The 27,943-nt window shown below is 43.4% G+C and overlaps 1 protein-coding gene across 1 annotated transcript in view; it reads left to right on the forward strand.

The window, feature by feature from the left end:
• Window positions 1-1,309: 1,309 nt before the first annotated feature.
• Window positions 1,310-27,943, forward strand: part of PLPPR4 (phospholipid phosphatase related 4) — a 104,346-nt gene continuing 77,712 nt past the window's right edge. Inside the window, exon 1 of the mRNA XM_083157064.1 lies at window positions 1,310-1,828. Coding sequence (XP_083013190.1) covers window positions 1,751-1,828 — 78 coding nt within the window. The 5' untranslated portion in view covers window positions 1,310-1,750. The remainder of the gene's footprint in view (window positions 1,829-27,943) is intronic.

Genomic DNA, 27,943 nt, shown 5'->3' on the forward strand with positions numbered 1-27,943 from the left:
ATTTTGAACAACATTGTCCATTTTTAATGTATGTATTTCTTGATTTTTTTGTATATTGTAAATTGTAAAGCAAAAGATCATTTGAATAAAATATATTGATTAAAAAAAAAGACAATTTAAAAAAAAAAGAACCACTTGGCCCATCTAGTTTTCCCCTTTTTTAAATATGTTATTTTAAACCACATTTTATACTTATTTCTTTGTAAGGATATCAATATGCCTATCCCAAGCATGTTTAAACTGCTCTACTGTATTTGACTCTACCACCTCTGATGGGAGGCTATTCCACTTATCCACTACTCTTTCTGTGAAGTAATTTTTCCTCAAATTTCCCCTGAATCTTCCTCCCTCTAGTTTCAGTGCATTTCCTCGTGTTCTGTTGCTCCTCTAGATGAGGTCGTACCAATGACCTATACAGTGGCATTATTACTTCTTTCTTTCTACTGCTGATACCTCTTCCTATGCAACCAAGCATCTGACTTGCCTTCTTCATTGCTTTGTTACATTGCCTACCTGCCTTTAAGTCCCCTGAAATAGTGACACCTAGATCCCTCTCTTCAGTAGTTTCCATTATAGTGCCATTTATACTACAGTATATTTAGTCTTTGGATTTTTGATGAATGATTTTGCATTTTTTGGCATTAAACTGTAGTTGCCATGCTCTTGACCATTCATGTACCATTCATACCTAGATCATCAGTCATTTGTTTTACCCCTCCTGGTGTGTCTACATGTTGCATACCTTTGTGTCATCTGCAAATAGGCACATTTTACCTTCAATTCCATTTGCAATATCACCAATAAAGATATTAAAAAGCACTGGTCACAGTACAGATCCCTGGGGTACCCCATTTGTAACCTTTCCCTCCTTTGAAACATTTGGATTAGGGGTGCCATGAAACAAATTCTGAAAATCTAGGGTGCCATGATTCAAAAAAGTTTGGGAACCACTGCATTAAACACAACTCTATATACAGGATTTAAAAAACTTTATGTATTAATTTTTTTTACGCATAGTGGTTAAAAAGCTCATTAATCCAGTTTACAAAATGCATTGATCATTTTTTTTTAATTATATAAAAAAACAACGTCATCATTTCATATGGTCACTTGACAGCTGAGCCTTTCTGATCTTCTGTGACATTTCACATCATCTGGCTGGTTGTTGTAACACTGATCAGATCTGAATCTGCATAACCTACTAGCACATAAATAAACTCAGGGCATTTTTTTCCATTTTGCTCCCTGTAGCTTCTTTGACGTCAGACCTAGAGACAATAAGCTGTGAATTCTAATAATGCTTAAGTGAATAGGAGCTCATTGGGAGTTCAAGCAGAGCAAGAGGGGTGTTTTTGTACAGAAGCCATTGCTGTTTCTGTAAGGCGTAATGAATAATTTTCTCTGACTGTGTGGGAACTGGAATTGCTGCAAGCTAGGGAGACAGAGAAAGAGAGAGACAGAAAGAGAGAGAGAGGCAGGGGAAGAGGAAAAGGAGAGACAGAGAGAGGGGGGAGAAAGGAGATAGAGACAGAGAGAGAGACAGAGAGAGAGGGAGAGAGAGAGAGAGAGAGAGAGAGAGAGAAATAAGGAGAGAGAGAGAGAGAGAAAAAACACACACCAAATGCTGCACACTTCATAGGTGGTACTAGGGAATGGCACACACATCAACGCTGAGCTTTAGGTTTGCAAAAGGAAAATCATTTTGAACCAGCTTGTCTGAACAGAGGATTCTGCTGATAAAAAAACAAACATGTCTGCAAAGGAACGGCAAAAAATGAGAGTTACAAAAGACAGCGTTACCTTACTACCATGTTTTTATTTTGTAGAGGTAAGTGATGATAAAATCTTAAGTCTCTTTGATGAATGTCTGTTATATGAGGATTGTGTGCATTGCATGTTGACATCAGATGGTAAAGGATGTGATCTGTATCCATGCTGGAAAATCCTCTTTATTTTCTGAACACTGTATTTGTAAAAATGCTGAATACAGCCTAGTACAGTATGTGTAGCAGAACACTGGTTTGCATCATTTAAGTCATGTCTAAAGCAACATGACCTAAGACATAATGCAGGTGATACTAGATAGATAGATAGATAGATAGATAGATAGATAGATAGATAGATAGATAGATAGATAGATAGATAGATAGATAGATAGATATTAGGACTGTCTCATATCTGGTAACGTAAATCAGTATTATTTGTGATGAATGAAATACAATAAGATTTGTAATTGTACAGACTATGATACCAAAAACTGTAATGTAAATGTGTATAATGATATCAAGGTAAATCTGTTATTGGATACCTGACAGCTGATTCATCCCTCTCATAGCAAAGTCAGAAAACAAAGATATTTTATAATATTTTATACCTCAGCTTAGTAAAATGGTGATTATATTTAATATTTCATTCATACTCCTAATATTACTATTAGCATATCAAGGATAGTGATTTGGCAACATGTAGATTTCAGATGGCCGATTGCTGTTTGGCAAAAAGCCTTTTTTGTTATGTATTTGATAACTAGACCTGGTTGTTGGGTGCACATACATCATGGAATAGCACATATCTAGTGTATGTACAGTAGGATACTGCACACAAATTACACAAATATATAACGCAGAATGTTTATAAGGATATAGTTTTACATTAGGCTTGCAAACAAGGACAAATAGCTTCTTTTAGATGAGTTAATGAAGGTCATAGATGTTTGCCTGTGTGAAGGCCATGCTGATTTTGCTGTAATGCTCATCATTAATTGTAGGGTGGTAGTTTCTGTGTATGTCAGAGTTCAACAACAGGGCATATGTACTGTCATTAGGTTCAGTGTGATGCCACAGTATTATGTGATTGGTCTTTGAGGATTCAAGGAAGAAAGTCCTTATGGCACGAGTATTGACTGTTCCTGATATCTGTATATTTTTGGTTGTAAAATACAGTACAATTAGGAACAAATAGCACCGTACAGTATAACATGTAACAAGTTAAATGCCAGTTCATTAATATACATCATATTGACCATAATATAATATACATCATGTTGACCATATTCTAAAACCCTGGATAAGACCCATTCTACAGAGAAGGCCTATGAAGAGGAAATTATGTAAAGAGTTCCCATTTGCTCCCACTTGTAAAGCAAAAAGGGATATGCTGGTGCTATATAGGTAACTGGTAATAAATAAAATAAAATCCATGAATGTAAGGCAGATGATCTTGTCTGTAGGACTCAGTTCATTCTAATGAGGATAATTGTACCATAGGAGTTATTCTAGTTCCTTCGCTCTCCCGCGCGTTCGCACAGTGGAAAGATGTTTGTCATCTGCGCATACGCATTTATGCGCATGTGCAGATGCTTGGTGTGAGCGGGCATGGTGAACTGCTAGTTCGCTGTCCCGTTCGCACCTAGCAGTGTGGGCGGGGTGCGGTGGCAACGGGCTGCACCCATGGTAACGTCCAGCGTTTCATGGGCGTTCCCATGAAAACGTTGGGCGATCCCATGCCAATGCGCCTGTGACGCACATCTGTGGGGTGGGCAGCTGATGTCAGTAGATGTCAGCTGCCCACCCGCTTCCCGCACAGGGCTCCTGTAAATCTAAGACACCACAGAGGTGTCTTAGATCTGCAAGCGCTTGCAAAATCATTCGATGGTCGATGACTATCGAATGATTTTGTCCCTGCATGCAAGGCTGCGAATGGATGCTTATGCAAAACATCCATTCGCATACCTGCGGGTGATCATGGCGTACGAAGGGGGGCGGATGGCTATGTGGGCAGCATTTGGTGGACTCACAAGCTGCGAAATTTGCAGCTTTTCCGAGTCAACAAGAATAAGGTCCCATATTATGGATTGATGGATGTTCTACCAATTAAGCTTTTCCATACATAAGAACCAGCTTACATTTAGTTGTTTTTCATGGTTTTACAAAATACCAGTGTTGGATTGGCACAGACATACTGTAATAACGAGTTAAATAAGACTATAAAATCAGCCAAATGACAATGCACATATGTTGCTTGGAAGGAGGAATACTAGTTTGGTGCAAAAGGCCAAACTCCTTGAAACTCCAATCTACTGTACTACAATATGCAATTTTTTCCAAGGTTCCTTAACTGAGGGCGGGATGAACTAAAGTAAAGAGTGCTGTATGGTCAATGACACTTGCAGCTGTCGGTAATGACAGCTACATGTGTTGGAATGGTCAAGGCTGCTGACCATTCATATATTGACCCTTCCTATTGGCGCGCTATCTTAAAGATAGCAGCACCAATAATCTGAGGTGCCCAGCACCCCTGTCACAGAGCCCACTTCTCCTCTTACATAAACGGGCGAGAAGCGGTATTAGCGCTCTGATACTGCTTATCACCCACATTGATGCTTCTAACATTGACCCCAAACTACAGCGAAAGCAATAGATAAGCCAGCTGTCAATCAAAATTTGCTTCTGCTGTCACCATGGTCAACAGTCTTTACATCAGGTCTCTAGTATTTGCAAGGGTATCTAAACATGTGTCCCACTAGCTATATTGGCCAAATTGCGCTGAGTCTCAATGACTATCATATAGATTGTACCTTTAAATCCACCAATGAGTCGTCTGATGAATTGGGTGGTTACATTATACATGAGCTGTACATCACATGGGAGGATGCCATGGATGATGCAGTGTTGTTACGTTAAGAATGTAACAATGTTGCTGATTACATTGTGTGTACTATAATGCTAAGGTGTGTACCCAGCTTAAGCATAATTAGATAATTTGATCACATCTACAAGGGGAGTGGTACATTTACATGAGCATGCTCTTACCAGGGCCATCTTAACATAGACTATAGGCCCACCGGACAGCTGCCAGGGCCCCACGATTCTTTCTAATGCAGTTGAATATAGGCAAGCCACAATAATACTGTCAACGTAGAATTCCTGTTTCTGGAAGAGAAACTCTCAAGCTGGGTATACACTATAAGGCACTCTATATTGTACTGTACGATATGTATAGTTGTTCCAACACTGATCTGAATTACTGTGCACATTGTATAGCTTACCTCCCAACACGACCCTCTCCAGGAGGGACACAATGCTCTGCTCCTGGCCTTCCCTGGTAATGGATGATTGCCATCACCTGTGTTGAATCACCTTTCTTATCAATTAACCTGTTCAACACAGATGAAGGTACTCACACATTAAAAGTAAAAAGTCCAGGAGCAGAGCAATGAGTCCCTCCTGGAGAGGGTCATGTTGGGAGGTATGGTATAGTGCAGTGGTAGCCAACCCTAGCCCTCGAGAGCTACCAACAGTTCACATTTTCCAGACAACCTAGCTGCTGCACAGCTGCACTCATTAATCACTGACACATTTTAAAAGATACACAGATGGAGCAAATTAGCTCACTTGTGATTCTGTGAGGAGACCTACAAAACATGCACTGTTAGTAGCTCTCGAGGACTAGGGTTGGCTACCCCAGGTAGCCAATCCTGGCACTCATTGAATCATCCCACAGGATGCTGCTGGGTAGAATTACTAATATGGGGGTTCTGTTGAAGAGGGGATGTAGCCCATAGTAACAATACACCTGGTAACAGGAGTGTTTATCTAGGCTCTCATTTGTGTCTCATTGGTAATTACAGCAAAGTGTGTGGATTGAATGATGATAACACTGTCAAGTAGCATTATTTTATTTGGTATGACGTTGCATCCTGGGGGAGAGATGCATTACCATAGCATTGAGAAATATAGAACCCTGAGAGTGTTTTCCATTTCCCCTTTCAGGTTGCACAGATTACACTTGTCATGCAAATACATAGGGGTACATTTACTAAGATAGGAGTTCTATTTCAGATGGGATGTTGCCCAGAGCAACCAATCAGATTCTACTTATTTATTTAGCACCTTCTAGAAGAGAATAGATAGCATCTGATTAATAGCTATGGGCAACATCACATTTTAAGTAAAACTTCCATCTTAGTAAATTTACCCCTGCATGTCCAATCGGATGATACCATGGTCAACTACACTGTACTTACATGTGGCCTGTAACGATACATTGAACAATACATCATACGAATTGTTCAGTATAAATATATATATATTATATATATATATATATATGGGGTAGGGATCAGGCGGCACTCACGGACTCAATTTCTGGTGCAAAATGTTGTTTTATTTTAGGACAAATAAAACAACATTTTGCACCAGAAATTGAGTCCGTGAGTGCCGCCTGATCCCTACCCCATATAACAGGACCGGAGGGTCCATGCTGGAAGGCACCAGGCGAGCATATATTGAGCCTGCTATTTGGGAGTGCCGGTCACCACACAGAATATATATATATATATATATATATATATATATATATATATATATATATATATATATATATATATATATAGATGGGATCCAAGGGTCCGGCACTCAGGATGGGAAAACTGCTGCTCACGGTGACCTTGCCATAAATAATAGATAATTGCAGATGGGTCTATGATAGACCAGGCCGGCACTCCAGAGACTGACGCAATGAAATAATGTAGACTACACCATGTCGGCTGCGGTCAACGTTTCTGAGGTCACTTTAATACCTCTTTCGTCAATAAAACCGAAACGTCAGACTATCCAGTTGTGGGTCTGAGTTAATTGCTTTATAACAAACCCGTGTGAGTGCCGCCCGTCTGTGTCGACTGACACACTACTTCTATATATATATATATATATATATAGTGGATTGGATGAAGAGACATTGTGAAAAAATAAGGCAGTGATCTACAAGTGACAGTATGTAGGTGTTTAAAGGGAATAAAGGGAATTCCATATGGGTTAGCATGCAAACTTCTGCAACAACCCTGCAGTCGATGAACATGAGCTGCGATGCAGTTGTGCAAGAAATATGCTCTGCTGCCACACTTATATTTGTTGTATTATCTATAGATTGTAAGCTTGCGAGCAGGGCCCTCCTACATTTTGACTGTCTGTAAATACCCTGTCTTGTTGTATCACTGTCTGCTATTGTAAAGCGCAATGGAATATGCTGCGCTATATAAGTAACTGTTAATAAATAAATAAATAAATATAGTGTAGACTTTTTGAAAGAAAATCCATATATTTAGCAAAGTCATTGTGACAGTCTTTGTGTCACTGTTTGAGAGTTCTATCACAGTGCATGTAAACCCACTATGCCCATACTTACCTTTCAGCCCCCTGGAAAGGTGGGCAATCCTCCCGCATGTCCCCAGACACCAGACTCACTGATCAATACTGTGATCCATGGCTCTCCTCGTATACCCATGAATCACAGTATTTGCTGTACTGGGGGTGGGGCTTGATGATGATTAGTTACCGCCCCCCAAAAGTAGGCCAGTATGACTATGACACTAAAGGATGATAATGGCTTCCTTTACCAGTGATCCCTAAGAAGATGATGAGCTGGAGGACCAAGAAAATAAGTCAAAATTCAAGATCCCAGACAGAAAGAATGGTCATGGAATAGGTTTGATCAGTTATGAGAGATCAGACTAAAGGGGCATACATACGTAGCGATGCGGCTTAGCGCTGTAGGGCAGGTAATTTTCCTGATGGCTAGATCACCCATATACACATAAGATATTGCCTGCGATCTGTCCTAACTCAGTGCTCTTTATGCGTGTGCTAAAGATCTGAGTGTTTGATGGAGATGCCCAAAACCGTGCATCGCCATGGCTATGGGATGTACACACTGAGTGATTTGTGCTAAATTTCTAAGCGATCTAGACAGATCACTTAGAAAAAAGCAAAAAACACCCCATGTGTATCATAACACACTAACTAAAGCTCAAAATGAAAACCTCTTGTACAGAGACATTGCTATACAAGGGCCTCATTCTGAGTCACCCCAATACTTAATTTGCAGGAAAAGTGGATTTATCTGGATCTGGCGTCCTCTCTGCATATGCTCAGTTTTCTTGTGTGCACATGTGTTGTTGCCACCCCTCTGCCACCCAGAAGCACACATTAAAAGTCCATGGAGACAGAGCTAAGGTGTGCACAACTGGAATTGCTGTATGTTATAATGCTACATGACTTAACCCCCTTCTTACCATAATTCCCCAGCTGTCTCTACAGTACAGCAAATCGGTATTGTATCTGGAACAATTTAGCAAAAAGAGGAGCATTTGTCAGTTGCTCTAATTATAGGTCTATTTTCCATTGCATAGTTGAAACCTATTTCCCTATTTTTGCACTCAGATATGTTACTTGCAGTGGTGTTTTTTTACCTATGGGGGGCAGCAGCCCCCCCCCCCCCCAGGTAAAATCTGCCACTGTAGTGAAGCCAGGTGCAGTCTGTGAGACTGCACTGGCTTCAATGTGACTGGCCTGACTTCCTATTGGAAGTCCGACCTACCAGTCACCAAGGCAATCCCATTGGGGGTGTTCCCTCCCTCCGGGACGCCTTTCTGCGGGCTGGTGAGCAAAATCCTAGATTGTGCATGCGCAGTACCCACATCGGTACTGCGCATGCACCAGTCCCGGTGCCTGTCGTCGGTATTATACAGATACAGTCTCACATTTGCTCCTGAGGAAGCCGGACAGAGAACATCCGGGGAAATGCGTTGAGCTATTTGAATGATTGCTGATCCATCCATTCCATTCATCAAGTGATTGTCCACCCTCCCACCGACGTCCACAATTCTCCTGATCGATCTGGACCTTACAATTAATTTGGGATATCTGCATTGTTCCTAATCGTTCCAGCATACAAGGAGAAGACGCCTAATAGGGAGGTTTGAGCCCTCTCACTAAGGGAACTTTAGGACTCTTCATCACTCCTACTGGCCTAGAAAACATTGGGTGTTAATATACATCGCCACTTCAATAATCTTCTAAAAAAACTGCCATTTTTATATGGAGCTCCCCAATACTTACTCGAGATACCTGTGATACCTTTTTATGCTCATTATTCATATAGGTGTCATGAAGACACATATATATTTTTACATATATTCATTTTTATATTTGTATGTGTTCACAATAAATTGTATTTTTAACTGAGAACCGTCTTGTCTACATATTGGTACAGCCAGCGCTGGGCACATCCTTTATCTTTATCTTACTTTTTTGTTTGGGCTTGACAACCCAGTGCCAGCAGCTGTTGATAGCGCACCACTCCATCTTCTTTCTTTTTCTTTATGGATTTATTGTTGGCAGAGTATATAGCGGTGCCAGTGGTCTTGTTAGACGACATTCTTTTGAAGCTTAACCAGGAATGTGGTTTATTTGTAGTGAGCACAGAGTTAACAGTTATTAAGGGTAAACTTTGATATACTGTATGCTGTATATAGCGGATATACAAAAGGCAGGTGTACACAGGTGTATGGTGCTGGTACTTATCTTATCCTGTGGCAGCAGATGAAAAATGCATGGAGGTCTCTCTATGGCAATATAAGAAGTCTGCACAGCCATACAGACTTAGTGCTGGTCTGTAATGGCGACTGTGGGGTTAACGCTGCAGGTGCTGTATAACTTGGAATGCTGAGCGGTGATTGACAGCTCCTCTCACTGGCGGGGTATTATACAGCTGGCGCTCAGGACGTGCTGATAAGCTATAATAGCGTGGTCCTGTCAGCTTGTTTCTCTCACACTAGCGCAGGACCACTGTCTCCTCACAGTGGGTGTGCTGTCACATCATTCTCCTCGCAGAGAGGAGGCATGCAGACAGTGACTGCTGCAAATGGCGCGCTCACCACTAACAGGCTGAGTGCACTTTCACTCAAGGTTGCCGCCTACTACCACGGACGGCAAGCGTAAGGGGCCAAACAGCCCATCGGCTGTGGGGACATGCGCAGAGCACACCATATTAACATTTATCACCATCAGAATCCTCAGAGGCGGATGTGCTGTGATGATATCAGCCCAATTCACAATGCAATAAATGATTATATTGCATGGATGTATCAATTATCAAGGAAACAAACATAGCTCATGAGAAAGCTTTGACCATACGATGCCTCACCACAGCCTCATTGGGGTATTTAAAAAAAAAAAATACCCAGAATAATGGCTGCACATGCACCTGTGCAGATATCACTGTGGACATCACCGATACTGCTGGTACTCGTGCCCAGTCGTGATGACGCCACACCATGACCACCCCCCCACTGCTGGTCATACATACCTAAAGTGGGGATCAGTGATTGGAGCTCCTGGAGGGCTGTGGGTCATTGGGGCTATCAGCTGCTGTGAACTCTGGTGCGGTAAACACATGTGCCACTTTGCAGAATCACTTTACTGCATCAGGGGTCACATCCTCAGGAGCAGCAGGAAGCAGCGATAATCTGCCCTCACCAGATCACCGATCACCTGGGAAGGTGAATAAGAGTTATTGTTTTTTTGTTTTTTTATTTTTACACATTTAGCAGCTTGTGTATTTATCGGACACAGATAGCTGATCAGAATTGCCTGGTCACCGTACTGCTTTCCCTGCCTAAAGGGCAATGAAAGCTATGCAGGATCAGGCGTATTGCTGTGAGCCCTGTGAATTTGCTACCTGGAGTTGGCGTTATTATCAGAGGGCTCTGCTTTTTTTTTTTTTTTTTTGCAAATTTGGCCAGATTGCATTTCCCATTATAAGTATGGCCTATGCAATGTGGTTACTTCTGAAATGTGAATAAATTAAGAAAATAAGTGTGGCTACAGTATGTCCCATGCCTGTGATTATTATCTAATGACAATATTAAGCTTTTTTTTAATACAGTATGTGGGAAAGGTTACTACATAAAATGCTCTCAAATTCTTCAAGACTACTTTACTTCCAAAATCCTTGGTCACCAGCAGGGGATGCGGTCAATATGCCGGCGGTTGGAATCCAAATGGACGAAATACCGACGCCAGAATCCCGAGTGCCGCAATGCCGGCACTTTGTCACTCTATGGGTGTCCATGAAACACTGGGCACCGGGGCGCCGAGCGCGCGCCATTTCGGCAGTCGGGATTGCAGCGTCGGTATTTCGACCATCAAGATTTCAATCACCGGCATTTCATACCGAATCCACCAGCAGAGTAGTTCTATACAGAAGAAACGGCACAGATAATGGTTACCTGCTTCCGTGTGCTGAAATAAGACTGTCACTACACACACTCAAATAAGCAATATCAAGATAAAATACCATAAAGGTATCTCACAACCCAAACCCAAAAAACGTAGGGGCCGATTCAGACCCGATCAGTCGGGTTCGAATTTAGCACTGTTTTTGGTATTCGATGGTGAGGGTCTTGGCATGCACAAACCCCCTGTGCGAAAGTACAGATTATTACCTGTTAATAGGCTTTCCTCTACTCCACCATGGCAGCATACTTCTGGGTTTCCGCCCCCTTGGGTAGATATCTGAAAGGAACAAAAAAGACACTGCCCCCTATATAAGGGACCGCCCCCCTAGGCTCTGTGTCTTTCATTTTTCAAGCTTAACTCATACAATATTATATTAAATAACACGCTCAACCCTTTAATTCAGGGCTGGGAAAACGGCTGCCATGGTGGAGTAGAGGAAAGCCTATTAACAGGTAATAATCTGTACTTTCCTCTACCTCCCCATGGCAGCATACTTCTGGGTCTACCCTAGCAGTTTTCTTCACTGGGAGGGCATAATACCATAATGGAAAACAGAAAAGGATACTGGTTTCTTTCACCATATCTAAAAATGCGGCTTCAAGTCTTTCTTCTGACTATTACCTCTCTTCTCTTCCACTCCTTTTTTTTTTTTTTTCAAATTACTGCACTAAGAATTCTTCTTCCTAGTTTTGTGTCTTCAGTAGCCGCCACGTCTACCCTATAGTGCTTAGTGAACGTGTGTGACGAGGACCAGCATGCTGCCTTACACACTTCCTCCAGTGACGCCGCCCCTTTTTCTGCCCATGATGCTGCTAGTGCTCTCGTAGAATGGGCTTTTAGTCCTACTGGGGGATCTAACTTCCTAACCTTGTAGGCTTCACATATGCATGCCCTAATCCATCTGGATATCGTCATCTTTGTCGCTCCTAGGCCCTTTTTTATTCCTTCTGTAAGTACAAACAATCTCTTTGACTTCCTCCAGGCTTCTGATCTTTTCAGATATATTTTTAATGCCCTACTTACGTCCAAATTATGCAGTCTTGCCTCTTTGGAGTTTGCTGGGTTCTTACAGAAGGATGGTAATATTATTTCTTGATTCATATGAAACTTTGAAACGACCTTCGGTAAAAAATGCGGGTTCGTCCTTAATACTGCTTTATCTTCGAAGAAGTTGAGGAACGGTTCCTCCACCCATAGCGCCTGCAACTCCGAGACTCTCCTAGCCGAGGTGATTGCGACAAGGAAGACCACCTTGATGGTGATCTTCAAGGATACTTCTTCTAAAGGCTCAAAGGGTGCCTCCGTCAGTACGTTCAGGACCATGTTAAGGTCCCAGGGTGCCAGTGGGTTATGGAACACTGGTCGGATCCTTTTTATTGCCTGCACGAATCTTTGGATATATCTGTTGTCCGCAATTTTTAAATCTAGAATAGCACTTAGTGCCGATATCTGTACTCTCAGAGAGCTCGCTGATAGGTTCTTTTCCAATCCGGCTTGTAGGAACTCAAGAATTGTATTTATTCTCCTTTCATCTTTGCCCCCTGATTTGCAGAAGTATATATACTTCCTCCATGTCCTATAATACACACTGGATGTTGAATATTTTCTTGCTTTTAAAAGTGTATTTACCACTTTCTCCGAAAATCCTTTCCTTCTCAATGTCCTGGTTTCAACAACCAGGCCGTTAGCCTCCAATTTTCTGGCTGTCTTTGATAATACCGGCCCTGCTGTATTAGGTCCTTGCAATCTGGCAGTATCCATGGTTCTTCTATCGCCATTTGAGTTAGTTTTGCAAACCACGATCTCCTCGGCCAATATGGTAGAATCGCGATCACCCTGGATTTTTCTCTGCTTATCTTGTTGATTAGTCTGTGAATGACCGGAAATGGTGGGAAGACATATGCTAGTTTCACTTCCCACCTTTCTGTCAGGGCATCTACTTTCCATGATCCTGGTTCCCAGTGTCTGGAAATGTAACAAGGCACCTTCGCATTCTTTTCTGTTGCCATAAGATCTACTTGTGGTAGGCCCCATTTCCTCACAATTGCATCGAACACCTTTGGTGACAGCTCCCATTCTCCTGGGGCTATCCTGCTTCTGCTTAAGGTATCGGCTAAACGGTTCTCCTTCCCTGCAATGAATACAGCCTTGAGGTTCACCACGTGACTTTCTGCCCATTGCAGTACCTTTGCTGCCTCCGTCATCAGGGCTTTGCTCCTCGTTCCCCCCTGTCTGTTCAAGTATGTCACAACAGACTGATTGTCCGATCTTATCACAACCTCCTTGTTGATCAGTAACCTCTGAAATTTTTTGCATGCCATCAGTACCGCCATCATCTCTCTTATATTGGAATGGTTCTGGCTTGCTTCCATATTCCATTCTCCCTGTGCCATATGTTGTTCGCACACGGCCCCCCAGCCTTGCTTGCTGGCATCCGTGGTTACTATGATCTGTGTCTGAGTTGCGAACGACTTGCCTAGATTTAATCTCTCCATGTTGTTCCACCATCTGAGGTCTGTCCTTGCCCCCTTTGATAGTAAGATTTTTTGCCTCTTGTCTTTTTCGTCTCCATTCCATTGTTCTAGGAAGCATCCTTGTAATGCCCGCATGTGGAACCTTGCCCATGGTATAGCCTCTATTGCTGCCGACATAAGGCCTAGCACCCGCATACACTCCTCTGTATGAGTTATGTTTTCTTTTAACATTTTCCTTACTTCCTTGATCAGTTTCTGACGTCTGTCTTCTGTCAGCTTCACACGCATGGATTGCGTGTCTAAAACCATTCCTAAGTATGTTACCTTTTGTGAGGGTTCCAGGTGGCTTTTTTGATAATTTATCAACCAGCCATGCTTTTTGAGATACTCTAGCACCAATTTTGTGTGCTGAGCTGACAGAACCTCTGATCTTGCCATAATGAGGAGATCGTCGAGGTATGGCCATATCGCCACCCCCTGAATTCTTAGGTTGGCTACCAGCACCACTAATACCTTGGTGAAGGTTCTGGGTGACGTTGATAGGCCGAATGGCAGAGACGTGAACTGATAAGTTCTTCCTTTTAATCTGAATCTCAGGTATTTTTGGTGACCCAGAAATATCGGAATATGCAAGTAAGCATCCTTTAGGTCTATCGTTGTTAGATAGGCTCCTTTTTCTATGTCTGGAAGAATGCTCCTGATCGATTCCATTTTGAATTTTCTTGTGTGGACAAAGGTGTTCAACCTTCTCAGGTCCAGTATTGTCCTGAAGCCCCCTGACGACTTCTTCACCACAAAAAACCTTGAGTGCCATCCCTGGTTTTCTAGATGTTTTGGTACTGTTTTTACCACACCTTGGTCTATCATGACCTGTAAACTGCTTAGTAACGCTGATCTTTCTTCCCAGTTTCTTGGGACAGGTGATTCTTCCATCCAGTCCCCCGGCAGTTTGATAAACTCTATTTTGTAGCCTGAAGAGACGACTTCTAATACCCACCTGTCCTGGGTTGATTGGCACCAGACTTGTTCGTAATGTATCAGTCTGCCGCCAACCCTTTCTCTGGCGTCATTGTGTCTGACGAAAGGCAAAGCGGCCTTCTCTGCCCCTTTGACCACGAAAAGTACTTCTATTCCCAAACCATGGCCTCCTGAAACTACGACCTGGTCTATACGTCTTGGCTTCTTTATAATCTGTTGTAGAGTACCGGAAGTTCTTGTTAAACTGCCCTCTTCTTACCGCCTTATCTTGGGGTAGCCAAACGGACTTACCGCCGGATATTTTTGTAATTATTTCGTCCAATTGCTGACCGAATAGGTATTTGCCTTGGAAGGGAATAGATAATAATTTATTTTTTGATTGATTATCCGCCGCCCATGGCTTCAGCCAGAGCGCTCTCCTTGTTACTATGTTATTTGCACTGGATCTTGCTGCCAACCGTACCCCATCTAGGGAGGCATCGCACAGGAACTCTACCGCCATCTGAATGTTCTGCACCATTTTCATCAGTTCCGTCCTTTTAATTCCATCTAGCATATCCGACTCAAGGTCCTGGACACATGACCTTAGGACCCTAGACGTAATGGCCATGGCTGATGATGCTTTGATTGCTGCACCAGACGTCACGTGCTGCTTCCTCAGGTTCATTTCTATTTTGCGTTCCATAGAATCCTTAAATACATTAGCGTCCTCTAACGGTAGTGTTGTCTTCCTTGATATGCGGGCAATTGCTGCATCCACTTTTGGTGGCTCCTCCCATGTCTTAACCTCCTCAGGGTTAAACGGGTACATTTTCTGTACTCTTATAGGTACAGGAACTTTCTTATCGGGATGAAGCCATTCTTCCTCCACTATCTCTTTCAGAGTTAATGATAAAGCAAACTGCTTCCCTTTCTTCTTTTTATCTTTGAACAGTAAATCTTGAAGTTTCCCTTCTTTCTGCGTATCCTCAATATTGAGGGATTTATTAATGAGACACAACAGACTTTCTAACAGATCTGGGTTGAAGTCAATTTCTTCCTTCTCTTGAAACACTTCCCCCTCTTCTGCTTCCTCCTCTGGTCTGGCTGCAGGCCCTTCCTCTGGGTCATCCGAATCAGAAAGCACTATTCTTCTTCTTTTTGTAGAAGCCTTAGTACTTTCCTTTTTTGCCATAAACGTATCAGCTAATGCTGTTTTTAACAGTGAGACCAGCTCCGTCATTTGGGGTAATCCCATCTGTTGTGTCCCCTCACATTTGCTACATGTAGAACCTGAATATTTCTCTGGTAGAATCCTTTTGCACAGTACACACTTAGCTGTATGTAATTTTTTAAACTTGGCTTTCCCTTCTGCTTTTTCTTTACTGGGTCCTGCCCTGTACAAGTAAACGCCAAGTCACTAACTATATGTCAACAATAAAAACAAACCAATTCTCCAATAATGCCTGGCTTACCCTGCATCCGCAGGCTGCTTCCTGTCCTCCTCCATAATAAACTGTCACAGTATGCTGTGCTCTAATAGAGAAATTAATACACCTTCAGTTTAGTAATAATTCCGTCATAACAGCCATTGCCCTAGCAGCGCTGCTGCTTCCACAGGGCCTTACCTCGTCTGCTGGTGTAGGAGTACGTCTGCAGCGACCTCCTGGGCTTGCAGACTGGTTTTTAAACTCCATGCCCGGCGTGCGTGTTTCGCTGTGACGTCAGACGCCACCTCCGCTTCCGGGCGCCGCCTGATGACGCGCCCCGTATACACGCCGCGCTTACCGGCTTCAGACGCCGAACACCTCGCCGGGCACTTTCTCCTCTGGACGCACTGGGCGGCAGAGTGCAATAGCAGATGGACGTCCCAGACCACACTCGGTGGCGGGGGTCCCATACACGATGTGCTAAGTTCACAGCTGCACTGGGCAGAGGAACCAGCTCTCCTGATCCCTGCAGGGTAAGCCATCCATCTACCCTGAAAGGAAAAAAAAGACACAGAGCCTAGGGGGGCGGTCCCTTATATAGGGGGCAGTGTCTTTTTTGTTCCTTTCAGATATCTACCCAAGGGGGCGGAAACCCAGAAGTATGCTGCCATGGGGAGGTAGAGGAATGTCTATTACACATCCCAATAAAAAGGTTGGGTATTCCCCTGGGAAAGCAGGCGTGTTGATTCAACAACACCAAACATTGGGAGAAACGATAACTGCATCTTTGCTTACTATTTACTAAAAAGGGATTTCTCTCGTTTTACACAATGAAGAATTTAAAATGTCCAAAACTTGTCATGCTAGAGACTTGATCAGATAAAAATACATTTCTGTGTCATCGGATATGTTCAGCCATCTCTTCATTTGTCTAGGGAATACAGATAGGCCAATACAGTGCTTCTACAACTTTCAAAACGAGTAATTATTTTTAATACAATATACATGAAGCTGCTCGCAGTTCTTGAGAAATGCAACTAGAACTGGATAATGTTAATCGTTTCATTTTTTAAATTCCATTTTGGAAAGTTGAATACAGTATACAATATATCCACACACATACAGTATTAATGTGCAGAATGCTGACTAACAATTAAAATACAATAGAATTGATTTAAAAAAGCTTCTAAATTATAAATATATGATATGTCCTATCAATCACTATCATAAGTCGTACTATATGACTCATTTTAAATTTTTGGATAAATTAAATTACCAATTTGAATTTCAGGTTCACAATCTACACATTTTTCAAAAATACCAAAATAAAAGGGTCCAATTAATATAAAACTACAGATTGAATTTAGTGCATAGATACCATGGGTGACATTCTATGCTATGCGATTTTCTGTTTGTGGCGTTATTTAGACCACAAAATGGCGATATCGCATTTTTCTGCGAAATCGCCAATTTAACGTGATGCGTTAAGGGACAGAAATCGCATATTTTGTGCGTAAAGGTATGCGGACCAAAAGTGCGAGATTAATTCGCACTTTTATCGCATCCAGATGTTTTCCAATGCAAAACTATACAAACCGCTTATTTAATGCTATGCGCATTTGCAAATCGCACTTTTGCGGTGTCTATTTATCGCACTTTTTTCAGACCTGGTTCTGTTTGGCGCATTTGCACACACCTCATTTTGGTCAAGTGCGCACATGGTTAATTTCAACACAGGTGCCTTCATTATCAATCCCAAACCCCCCTACCTTAACCCCAACATTAATAAGGACACCTGTGAGGGTTTAATTCATGTAGATTTGTATGACTATTTTAAAATTGGTTATCTGTCATGTGTCCCAATTGGAGGGCAAACGCAGGAGGGAGGAAGGTGGGCAAAAGATGCTGGTTGCCCCCCCACTACTGGGTTCCCCACGTATGTATGGTGCTCACCTGTACCTGGACTACCTGTCGGACCAACAGGTTGTGGGGATGGTTACGCTGAACCCCATTACCCTGTCGGAGTTATATGAGCAGGTGAGAGATGCTTGTGCCCATTTTGTGGGTGCCAACTATGTAGTGTCTGTCCAGCAATAATGAATGTGTGCCCTCTACTATTTGTCCACAGCCTCCACTCAGTCTGTGACCTCATGGGCCTTGGTGCTATCACAGGCCCCTTTGTCTAAGAATTGTACTGTACTGTTACTTGCTATAAAGAAGTTGTTGCAGACATACATCACCAGGCGTAGCTTTTCTGGTAAGCACATGTGGCCTGTACTCCAAAATGTACCAGTGTTGGAAGTGTACTCATTAACAAATAATTGACCAGTACCACCGCTTTCCACCCATATTTAACCTAACACCAGTCCACAACAGATGCACATGGTGGTGCTGACCTATCCCTTGCTGATATCTACCTTCTAAGTACTCTTGGTCCATGTAACAATTAAGTTTTCGGTGAAACATGGCTCACTGGTGTTGTGGAACTACATGTTCCAGCATGCCCTGACACACTACAACCATTACAGTCCAAACCATGAGTGTCAGAGCCTGCTGGAAAATGTACATCCATAACCTTTGGCAGCCAAGGAGTTATACCACATTACTTTACTGCAACCCCATAGTCATATACCATTACAATATGTTATAAATCACACATTAATTTATATAGAGAAAAAGACACAAACACAATGGAATGCGGTTTGCAAATTTTACTTGTTATGAAGTAAACCATTCTGAAATGTAACATGTGCAAAATACAAACTGTGGGGCCATGTAGACAGATAGTTGGCCTTTTTTAATGTAGAAACACTGATGTAGCAGCTACCTTCGGCCAGCATCAGGCAGCCCTACACCACTTTTCGAGGCGGAACTAAGCCCACCACGGGTCCTCACACTACGACGGGGTGGGGAAGTGGGGGAGACACTTATTGGGGTGCTGGAGACACTGCTGAGGGTTGAGGTAGTGCCACCTCCCACATTGCCTTCCTGCTGCTGCTGTATTTGTGCCTGCATAGCTAGGAGGGCATTGGTCTGCGCTGTGCATGTGTGGGTTAGGGCTGTAAGACTTTGTGCCAGGCTCCCAATATGGCTATTCTGCTCACGTATTGCAGAAGTTAGTTCTGCAAAACGGCTGTCAAGACTGTTGGCAATGCGCACTTGAGTGCCTACAGCTACCCTTACACTACGGGCCATTTTGCGCAACTGCAGGAAGGTGTCACGCATGTACCCCTGTATATTTCCCATTTGGAGGCTTTGGGAGGCCATGAATTCAAGCTGCTTGTCCTTGAAATTCACCAAGGAGTTAGCTACTTGGGAAGCAGTAGCTGGTGTATGCAGTAGCGCACGCAGGGGGGGTTTCTGAGTACCCAGAAACCCCCCCCAGGAGTCTAAGGGCCCATGTCTGAAAGCTGAGGGTCCCCTCTTTCCATGGGTACAAGAATTTTAAAAATCGGCCCTTGGAAACCGGAGATATCTGACTTTAAATCAGTGGTCCCCATCCAAGCCTGTTAATTGCTCTTCCCAGTCAGATATTTTAGTTTCTGTCTGACTTAGAGTTTTTCCAAACTTCCAGTTTTAGAGTTTTTATATTCCAAAAGCTGGGACTCTCCCCCTTTGAAGGACACTAGTAGCTTGTCTCTACTGTTCCAAGAACCAGAGATATCAGCCTTCCAGCAGCTGGTTACTGCTCCAGCTCCACACACCTGGTATGTAGTTTTATATACTCGTTGGCAGATTGCTCTGCCCTCTGATCCCCTAGTCCCCAATATAATTTGGTAGGTGGGATTCTCTAGTGTTTAATTCCATTAAAATCTAAGAAATCTATTTCTGGAAACTGGAGATATCTGCAGTCAAGCAAGCTGTCCTCCCACCAGAAAATATGAATAATAAGCCCACTCCACTATACACCCCTCCTCTGCATATTAAACATCCTCTACCACCCTGGAAGTTATGTATCAGGGCCCCTCTATTCAGCCCATTGCCCCCTTCTCCCGCCCCATCTGCCACCATCTGTGCAGTACAGGGGTAATTAGTGGAAATTACTGATCCAGGCCTTACATGCTGAGCGGTTGATATAATACCCTGTACCACCCACGGGACATCAAAGCTTCCCCCACCCCTACCGCTGGAGGATCGGTAGGTGCCCCAATACATTGCTATGCCCAGGGGTCTGCACTGCTGTTGACGCCCCTGTATATACAGTATATATATTTGTGTGTGTGTGTAAATATATATATATAATTTTTTTTTATTAATATTGTTATTAATATACATTTGGTCTATCTATAATACTTTAACTGACCCGGCATATACTGGGTCACCTAAGTGTCCATCTCCGTACTTTGCCCCGCCCCTCTGGAAACCCCCTTCTGAAAATCCTGCGTTTGCCCCTGGGTGTATGGGGTTGCTGGGTGGTTGGGGGTGGGTTGGGTGGCACCCCACTTGGGGGAAGATCACTCTGGGACGAGCCCGGCATTTCTTCCTCTGCCGCAAAGGTGTCGACCGGATCAAGAATGATGTCCATTTCGTCTAGCACCAGTATTGAAGAATCTGTTTGGTTTGACCCTAGTTGTATAGCACCTGTGGATACAGAGAAGAGGTAAGTACTCATGCATATATAGGCCACACTGTCCTCTATACTGTTTTACATAGGCCTATAGATGGCTGACGCCCATACCTAGGGGTGTTATGCACTTACACATGTACCCCGATACTGCATGCAACAATGACACTATTAATATGTCACATGCCTAGCTCAGATTACACTCATGTCCGTTGCAATGTAGCAGCAGGAGCAGAATGTAGTGTGAGATCTTGTTGATGTGACATGGGTGTGTGTACTGTATGTGTAATGGGGTGTTGTTTAGTCATTTACCTGCTTCCACAGATTCTGCAGCAACGGGCCTTCTTCTCTTAGATGCTGCAGCACTTCGGGACGGACAATCTGTACAAGGAAAGATGGGCAGGCATTATGGACCTTGCAATGGATATGCATTTTCAGAAAACATGCAGTGAATTTACAATAATGGACAATACCCCTTAGAAAAGGGCAGCATTATATCTGGACCACCCTTTGTTTAGTTTTCAGGCCAATCTTTCATTTCAGACTTAGTAGTAAACTAGTGTACACATGACAACTATAGGATATTCGGTGGTTTGTAGGCATGCCAGCTAAACCTCCATTACACCACAGGGTTTTTGTACACATACATGTTAGTCTGCTGCAAAGAATGGTACACTGTTAATCAATCAGATTAGTTGTGGAACTACAAGGGCCAGCATTATCAGCAATTTCAAAGCAGGAGCAGCCATTTTCTTGTGCATGACCTTGCTGGGCTATGTAGTTCCACAGCAGCACTTTACAAAGCATAACAATACAAGTGCACATTACAGGTATAATACATTGGCATGTATGTTACAGTTTGCATGGGGTCACACTTACCAGCTCGCGGTGGCATTTGGGCCCTGTCAGTATCCGCCACATACATCCCAGGCAGGACCTCAGGGGGGATGATGCGCTTCAGCTTCACCTCATATGCATTGTAGCTGACAGTGGTGGGGCTTCCTCCTCCAGTCCTGGTGGCCTCCTCCATCTCCAGGGCCATTTTATGCTTCAACTGGCGTTTTATATCGTTGAAGCGCTTCTTCACATTGCGCACCAGGCGCTTGTGATTACTCACAGCGTTCACCGCCTGGGTGATGTCCTTCCATATAGCGGGCTTGCGCTGGGCAGTGGTTTTGTAGTTGCTTTTGCCAAGCAGCCTCTCGTACACTGGCATGATAGCCCTCACAAGTGCCACATTTTCCTCATAGGAAAACCTGACCATGCGGCCACTTTTGGTGCGACCAGCTACCACCTCCTCCTCCTCCTCATTTTCTGCACCAGCCATGTCACCCTCCTCCTCCTCCATGGCAGTGTCTTCCTCCTCCTCACCAGCATCTTCCTCCACCTCTGACATGTGGCCCTCCTGCAGCTGGTGTGGGGTATGGTCTAGGGCTTGGCTGTAGGATGGGGATGCCAGCGGATCCTTCACCTCCTCCTGCTGGAGCTGGACGGCCAGGGTCTGAGCTGAGGCTGGCCTTGCTGTGGCCATGCTGCCTGCCACACTGCTGCCTCTCCCACTTGTCTGGCTGCTGCCAGTGCTCCCTCTGCCAGTGCTCCCTCTGCCAGTGCTCCCTCTGCCAGTGCTCCCTCTGCCACTGGTTCCTCTGCCAGTGCTCCCTCTGCCACTGGTTCCTCTGCCACCAACTCCTCTTCCTGCACAAACGCTTCCACTGCTCCTCTCCATGCTCCTTACTTCCTATCAAAGAGTGAAATGGCGCCAATGCCCCTTTATATAGGGGGTGTGATGCATAATGGAGGGGACATAGGTGGGCCAATAGGTTTGGGGGTTCTTAGTCATGCGGAGACAGGTTTGTAAATCGCACTCCGGTTGGTCCAAAACTCGCACATGACCAGCGGAAGAAATGGCGCGTTTTTCGGACTAAAAATCGCACTTTTTTCATACTAAAAATCGCACTTTTTTATGACTAAAAATCGCCGCAAATCGCAACTCTTCGCACTTTTCAGCCTCAAATGCGCATCACATTAAATAATCGAATTTGGACTGAAAAGTGCGAGTTAGAAAAATGCGATTTGCGGCGATATAGTGTGCGAATTAAACATGCGCATTTAGCGCATAGCATAGAATGTCACCCCATATATGCATATTACCGTGCACGGAGCAATTGTACTGGCAGTTGTTAGCATATAAATCTGAGTTGGTTGTTTAATATTTTGTTTGATTTAGGCAGTTTTTGGTAGAATTGGTTTCTTAGGAATGGCATCTAAGTTGAAATTATTGGCCAATATTCAATAATATTCGCTGGTACATGGTGTTCTGACAATTGCAGCACTGAAATCTAGATCAAGTCCAATGTTCGAAGCGTGCAGATCAGTGGTGGTTGTAAGATAACATTTATGCCAGGTGGCAGTTACTATAGGTGCCCACACACAGTGCTATTTTACCTTGCGATGCACATTACTGCCAGGGCAGCCGGGAGGAATTCTGGGCCCCGGTAAAAAATGTTGGGGGCGTGGCCTAAGTGGGGTGTGTGGTCACCTCCCGCACTTAGGCCACGCCCCAAAAATGTTTAGAGGAGGGTGAAAGAAAACTCTAAAATCTGTAATCTCAGCAGCAATCTCAGCAGCAGCACACACCTACAGCATGTGCTGTGCTGACAGCAGGCTCAGCATGAGCTCTCACGCTGTCAGTGAGACACTCATGCTGAGCCTGCTGTCAGCACAGCACATGCTGTAGAAGTTTGTGCTGCTGTTGCTACCCGGGAGGGACGGAGGGGTCGGACCTGTGGGGCCCCTCCAGCAAGCCTGGGCCCGGGTAATTTGTACCCGCTCCCCCCCCCTCTCGGCTGCCCTGATTACTGCGCACATCATATAACAAGGCACAAAATATGTGCAGCATGTGCTTTTTATGCTAGATCGCATCTACAGTAGTTCAAATTGCAAGCTGCGTTAGCATATCGCATATGTTTTGAACTAGATGCGATGTGCACTACTGTAGTCATAATTACAACATTCTGTTGTTAAAAATGTTCAATTTCAGTGAGCAGTCATGGCTATACAGTAGATTGGTAGCGTATAGAGACGATCAACTAATATTCAGTCCATTGCAACTTCTACTATTAAAATGGACACTTCCTTGATTTGCAGATCTGTTCTTTGGATGAAAAAAATCAGCAAGTCGCTGAAAAATCTCTGCGCTGTATGTGGATAGATTGATGAATTGGGGAACCTTTATATCTGGGGAAAATTAATCGAATCTTTGAATAATTTTTTTTATCATAAAAAAGTTGTAGAGCTGTAATATCTGAATGTGAAGTTGCTAAAAGTTTTGCTAGATAAAGTGGAGTACTGCCCAACAACTGCCAAGAAAATATTAAGATATGGCAAAGGAAGAGAGGACTATCTTTGTATGCCAATAGATCTCAACAATTGAGAACTTTGGTTCTACAGATGAGGTGATCCAAATTGGTGCTACCGATTTATGAGTAATGTAAAGCTGTATCTATATATACATATGGCAACAATTTCCTCGGTCTGGAAAAAAATATATACCATATATACTCGAGTATAAGCCTACTCTTTCAGAAAAAAAATTATGCTGAAAAAGCCCCCCTCGGCTTATACTCGAGTGAGGGTCCCACTTGAGTCAATAAGTTTTCCCAGTTTTTCTGTTGTAAAATTAGGTGCCTCAGATTATATTCGAGTCGACTTATACTCGAATATAAACGGTACTTCATAAAACAATTCCAGAATAACAAATAATAATATTGCTTTGGATGTCCACCAAACTGGACTCTCAATGAAAAAGGTGTAAAATAGCCACCATAAGGATATAATTTATTTATTATTATTGATTATTATTATTTATTTATTAATAAGAAAACATCCTGCACATGCATGCTTTCTTGTCATTTCAAGAGATGTTCAGGCCATCGAGAGGCTGGATGTGCAAAGCTATTATGCCAGAATGGCTTCATGAAATTTGGTGAAAAATGAGAGAGGTTTTCCTTTAGCCCCATAAGTGTTTAACCATAAACTCAATGCATTTCTTACCTTCTGGGAAAACTTAGTAGGGAGGAGTCACATCGAGACATGGCAGCATCTATATTTTATGCTGGTCAGTTTCATTAAAATACTGTGATACCCACTTTCGGAAGTGTGGTTCTGGTCCAATATCTCTTTAAATGCACAATCGGTACACCATTGGACAAAGCATTGGTAGCACAGTCTCTTCATCCAAGAATGGACCCCTGTTGTGCATCTTGAGAACTTTGGTTCTCACTTTCTCACTTACAGCAACCCATCCACAACAAGCCATAGCCGATCTCCCTTGAGCCACCCGTAAGCATGTGATATATGGAGGAGATTCCGCTGCCAGAAGGCTGACAGAGTCGAAGGTTGGATGTCCAAGCAGGTCCGATTTCTGACTCTGATCCAATACGCATGGGAACGTACATCATATCGGATCAGTTTCCAAACACGGGCTATTTGGCCACTTTTTACCCGATTTCTCAGCCAGATCAGTTGGAATCGGATGAAAAGTGTCCAAACCGGATAAGTGTATGGCCAGCTTATGTTTTGCTTTGTTGGGATGCACTGTTTGGCCACTGACTACATGTTACAGATTGTAATAAGACATGTTTTCCCATTAGAACACATCTATAGTTTGGTATGAACTATACTCCATACAAAAAAACAAAAATGGTGGTGCACTGTGGGTGCAAATGATTTTGATAAATAATTTAAAATGAATATTGTTAATGACATAAGTTCTCTATTTAAGCAGCAGTCAAGTGAGGTATACTCAATCCACAAATGAAGAAACAAATAAACAAAATTGACGGCACTAAAATAAAAACACCTTTTATTAGAAAGGTATAGAAATCTGTTACTGGTACTGTACTTTGTACTATTCCTGGCCCAAAGCAGTCTCTTGAGGGAGCACAAAGTACAGCAAAGGGCAAGGCATGTTATAATATCTGCAGGTAAGCTATACCTGTACTGTATACATACCTCCTAACATTGTCATGTCCATAGTCAGGACTCCTGGGTGGCCCGCCATGAATGGGTGTGGCTTCATTCAAAAGGCAAGCACATGCCCCCAGCCACTCTGCCTCCTGTGAATAGGCAGAGAAGCGTGTGGCAGGGAGGACTCCCAACTGCCCCCTCCTATACACACACACCAGGGGACACTGATAGCCCTGGGCAAGACCTTCCCAAAAAATGTGTGAGGTATGGTGTTTTTACAACTTCCAGATATACAACTTCTAGCTGTCATATCTGTTGGAAGATTGATTCATCCACATGAAATGAAGATAAAGATGATAATTAGCACCACTAACAACTTTTTCAGCTGATATGACTGAAATGTGTCATTTTGGCTGCTACTGTATATTATATGAAGTCTCAAATGTCTATTTGCATTAGTTGCCATTTCCTTTGGACTACACTAGGATTAAAGGGTCCTACTTGTTTTTATAAGGGATAAAACTAACCTAATTTTGTATTTAACTTAATTGAATTTCATTGTATTTAATATGTATTAGTAGTTAATTATATTTCTTCTGGTTAATGTGCACTCTGGCACTGTCAACATACTTTGTGATTTCATTACTTTATCATAGTGTGTGTGTAAATGACATTTAAACACCTTTTTATATAGTGGGTCAATTAGGGGCGCAGACAGATTGGCCAAACCCCGGTAAAATGGAGGGGGCACGGCTACCGGGAGGGGGTGTGGCCATGCCCCATGAGAAAAGGAGAGGACAGGCCACTGCAGCTGCCTCTCTCCCCAGTTTAGCACTGAACAGCGTGCTATAGGGGAGGAGGAAGCAGGACCCGGGCACCTCCATCCATCGGCGTAACTATAGCACCGCAGCCACCGCGGGGGGGTGGCGCTGTGCATGTGGGGGCGCCGGGGGCTGCGGTGCTATAGTTACACCCCCCAATCCCCCGCAGACTTACCTATCTCGCTGGTCCCGGCGGCTCCGTTCTTCTGCTGAGGACCACCACAAAATGGCCACCCCCATATAGCACACAGTTCTCTGAAACTGTCTGCTGTATGGGGGCAGCCATTTTGTGGTGGTCCTCAGCAGAAGAAGAACGGAGCCGCCGGGACCAGCGCGATAGGTAAAGCTGCAGAGGATTGGGGGGGGGGGTGGGTTGCATGGGCGGCCGTGCGGCGGGAGATTGGGGGGGGGTTGCATGGGCGGCGGGGGATTGGGGGTGCTTGGCAGGGTGGTGGCGGGGGGGGCGCCCAAAACTTAGTTACGCCACTGCCTCCATCTGACCCGGGCACTGGGTAAAAATTACCCGCTCCCCCCCTCTCTCTGAGCCACTGGGGCCAATACATTAATGGAACAGTCTTATTTAGTATATACTTGATACTCATAAGGCAAATCTAAAAAATTAGAGGACATTTTTCCCAAAATACAGAGAAGTTTCAACAATAAAACTTGAACATTACATGATAATAATAAATTCAGACAACTTAGTTGCATGTATTTGCAAAATTAAAGTTAAACCAGTAGGCTCTCTGATACTGGTGGTCCGTAGCGCTACATGATAACAGCACGTTCTTGGGGGGGGTATTCAATCTGGGGGGTCATGGCTGTCGAGCTGGCTCGACAGCCGTGATACAGTCCCATTCCCGGTCAGCTCGACTGAGAACAAGCAGGGGAGATTCAATGTCCCGCCTGCCGGGAAGTGAGAAGGGGGCGTGGCTGCGAGAAGTGTCCGGGAATAGTCAAGCTGCGACAATTCTCAATGCTGTCGAGGAAGACAGCATTGAATAGGGCCCGGCAGCCATCTCCCCTGATGGGAGATGCTCACCGGTGATTGAATAGCCCCCTTGGTCACAATGTATAATTACTTATTAATAATAGCACATACTAAAAGATCGAAATTGAGCTCCAACTCATCTGTAGATTTTCCAAACACCACTGCATGGGGGACAATTTTTAGGCCGTGGCACTTTGTTGCCCTGTTTCAGTATTGTGAGCCTAAAATTGACCAGTACCTACAAAATATTTCACTCTACTGTACTATACACCCCCTGGAGTGGGGAGTGATGGGCAGGACATGCACAAACGGCTCCTGTAAGATGTCCTACTTAGTAAACATGTATACATAATTAACACAATATAAAATGTTATAGTTAATAGCTTTTTAATTATTAAAATGAAAATAATACAATTGGGCCAATACTGTTGTGCCTAGGGGCACCCTGATTCCTAAAACCGCCCCTGATAGAGACCCAATGTTGTTAATCTCATAGTAATTGTGCATTTTATCTCTATCAACATTATCATGTGATAAAGCTGCCTCTTTAATTAATTGAAGAATTGAATTTCTTAATTGAATAGACAGCATACACTTCTTGGGTTTGAACAGAAGACAATTATCATAATTATACAAGTAATTAGGAATCCTGTGAATACC

The sequence above is a fragment of the Crinia signifera genome, chromosome 8, assembly GCF_055691185.1.
Source record: "Crinia signifera chromosome 8, ASM5569118v1, whole genome shotgun sequence".
Classification (NCBI taxonomy): domain Eukaryota; kingdom Metazoa; phylum Chordata; class Amphibia; order Anura; family Myobatrachidae; genus Crinia; species Crinia signifera.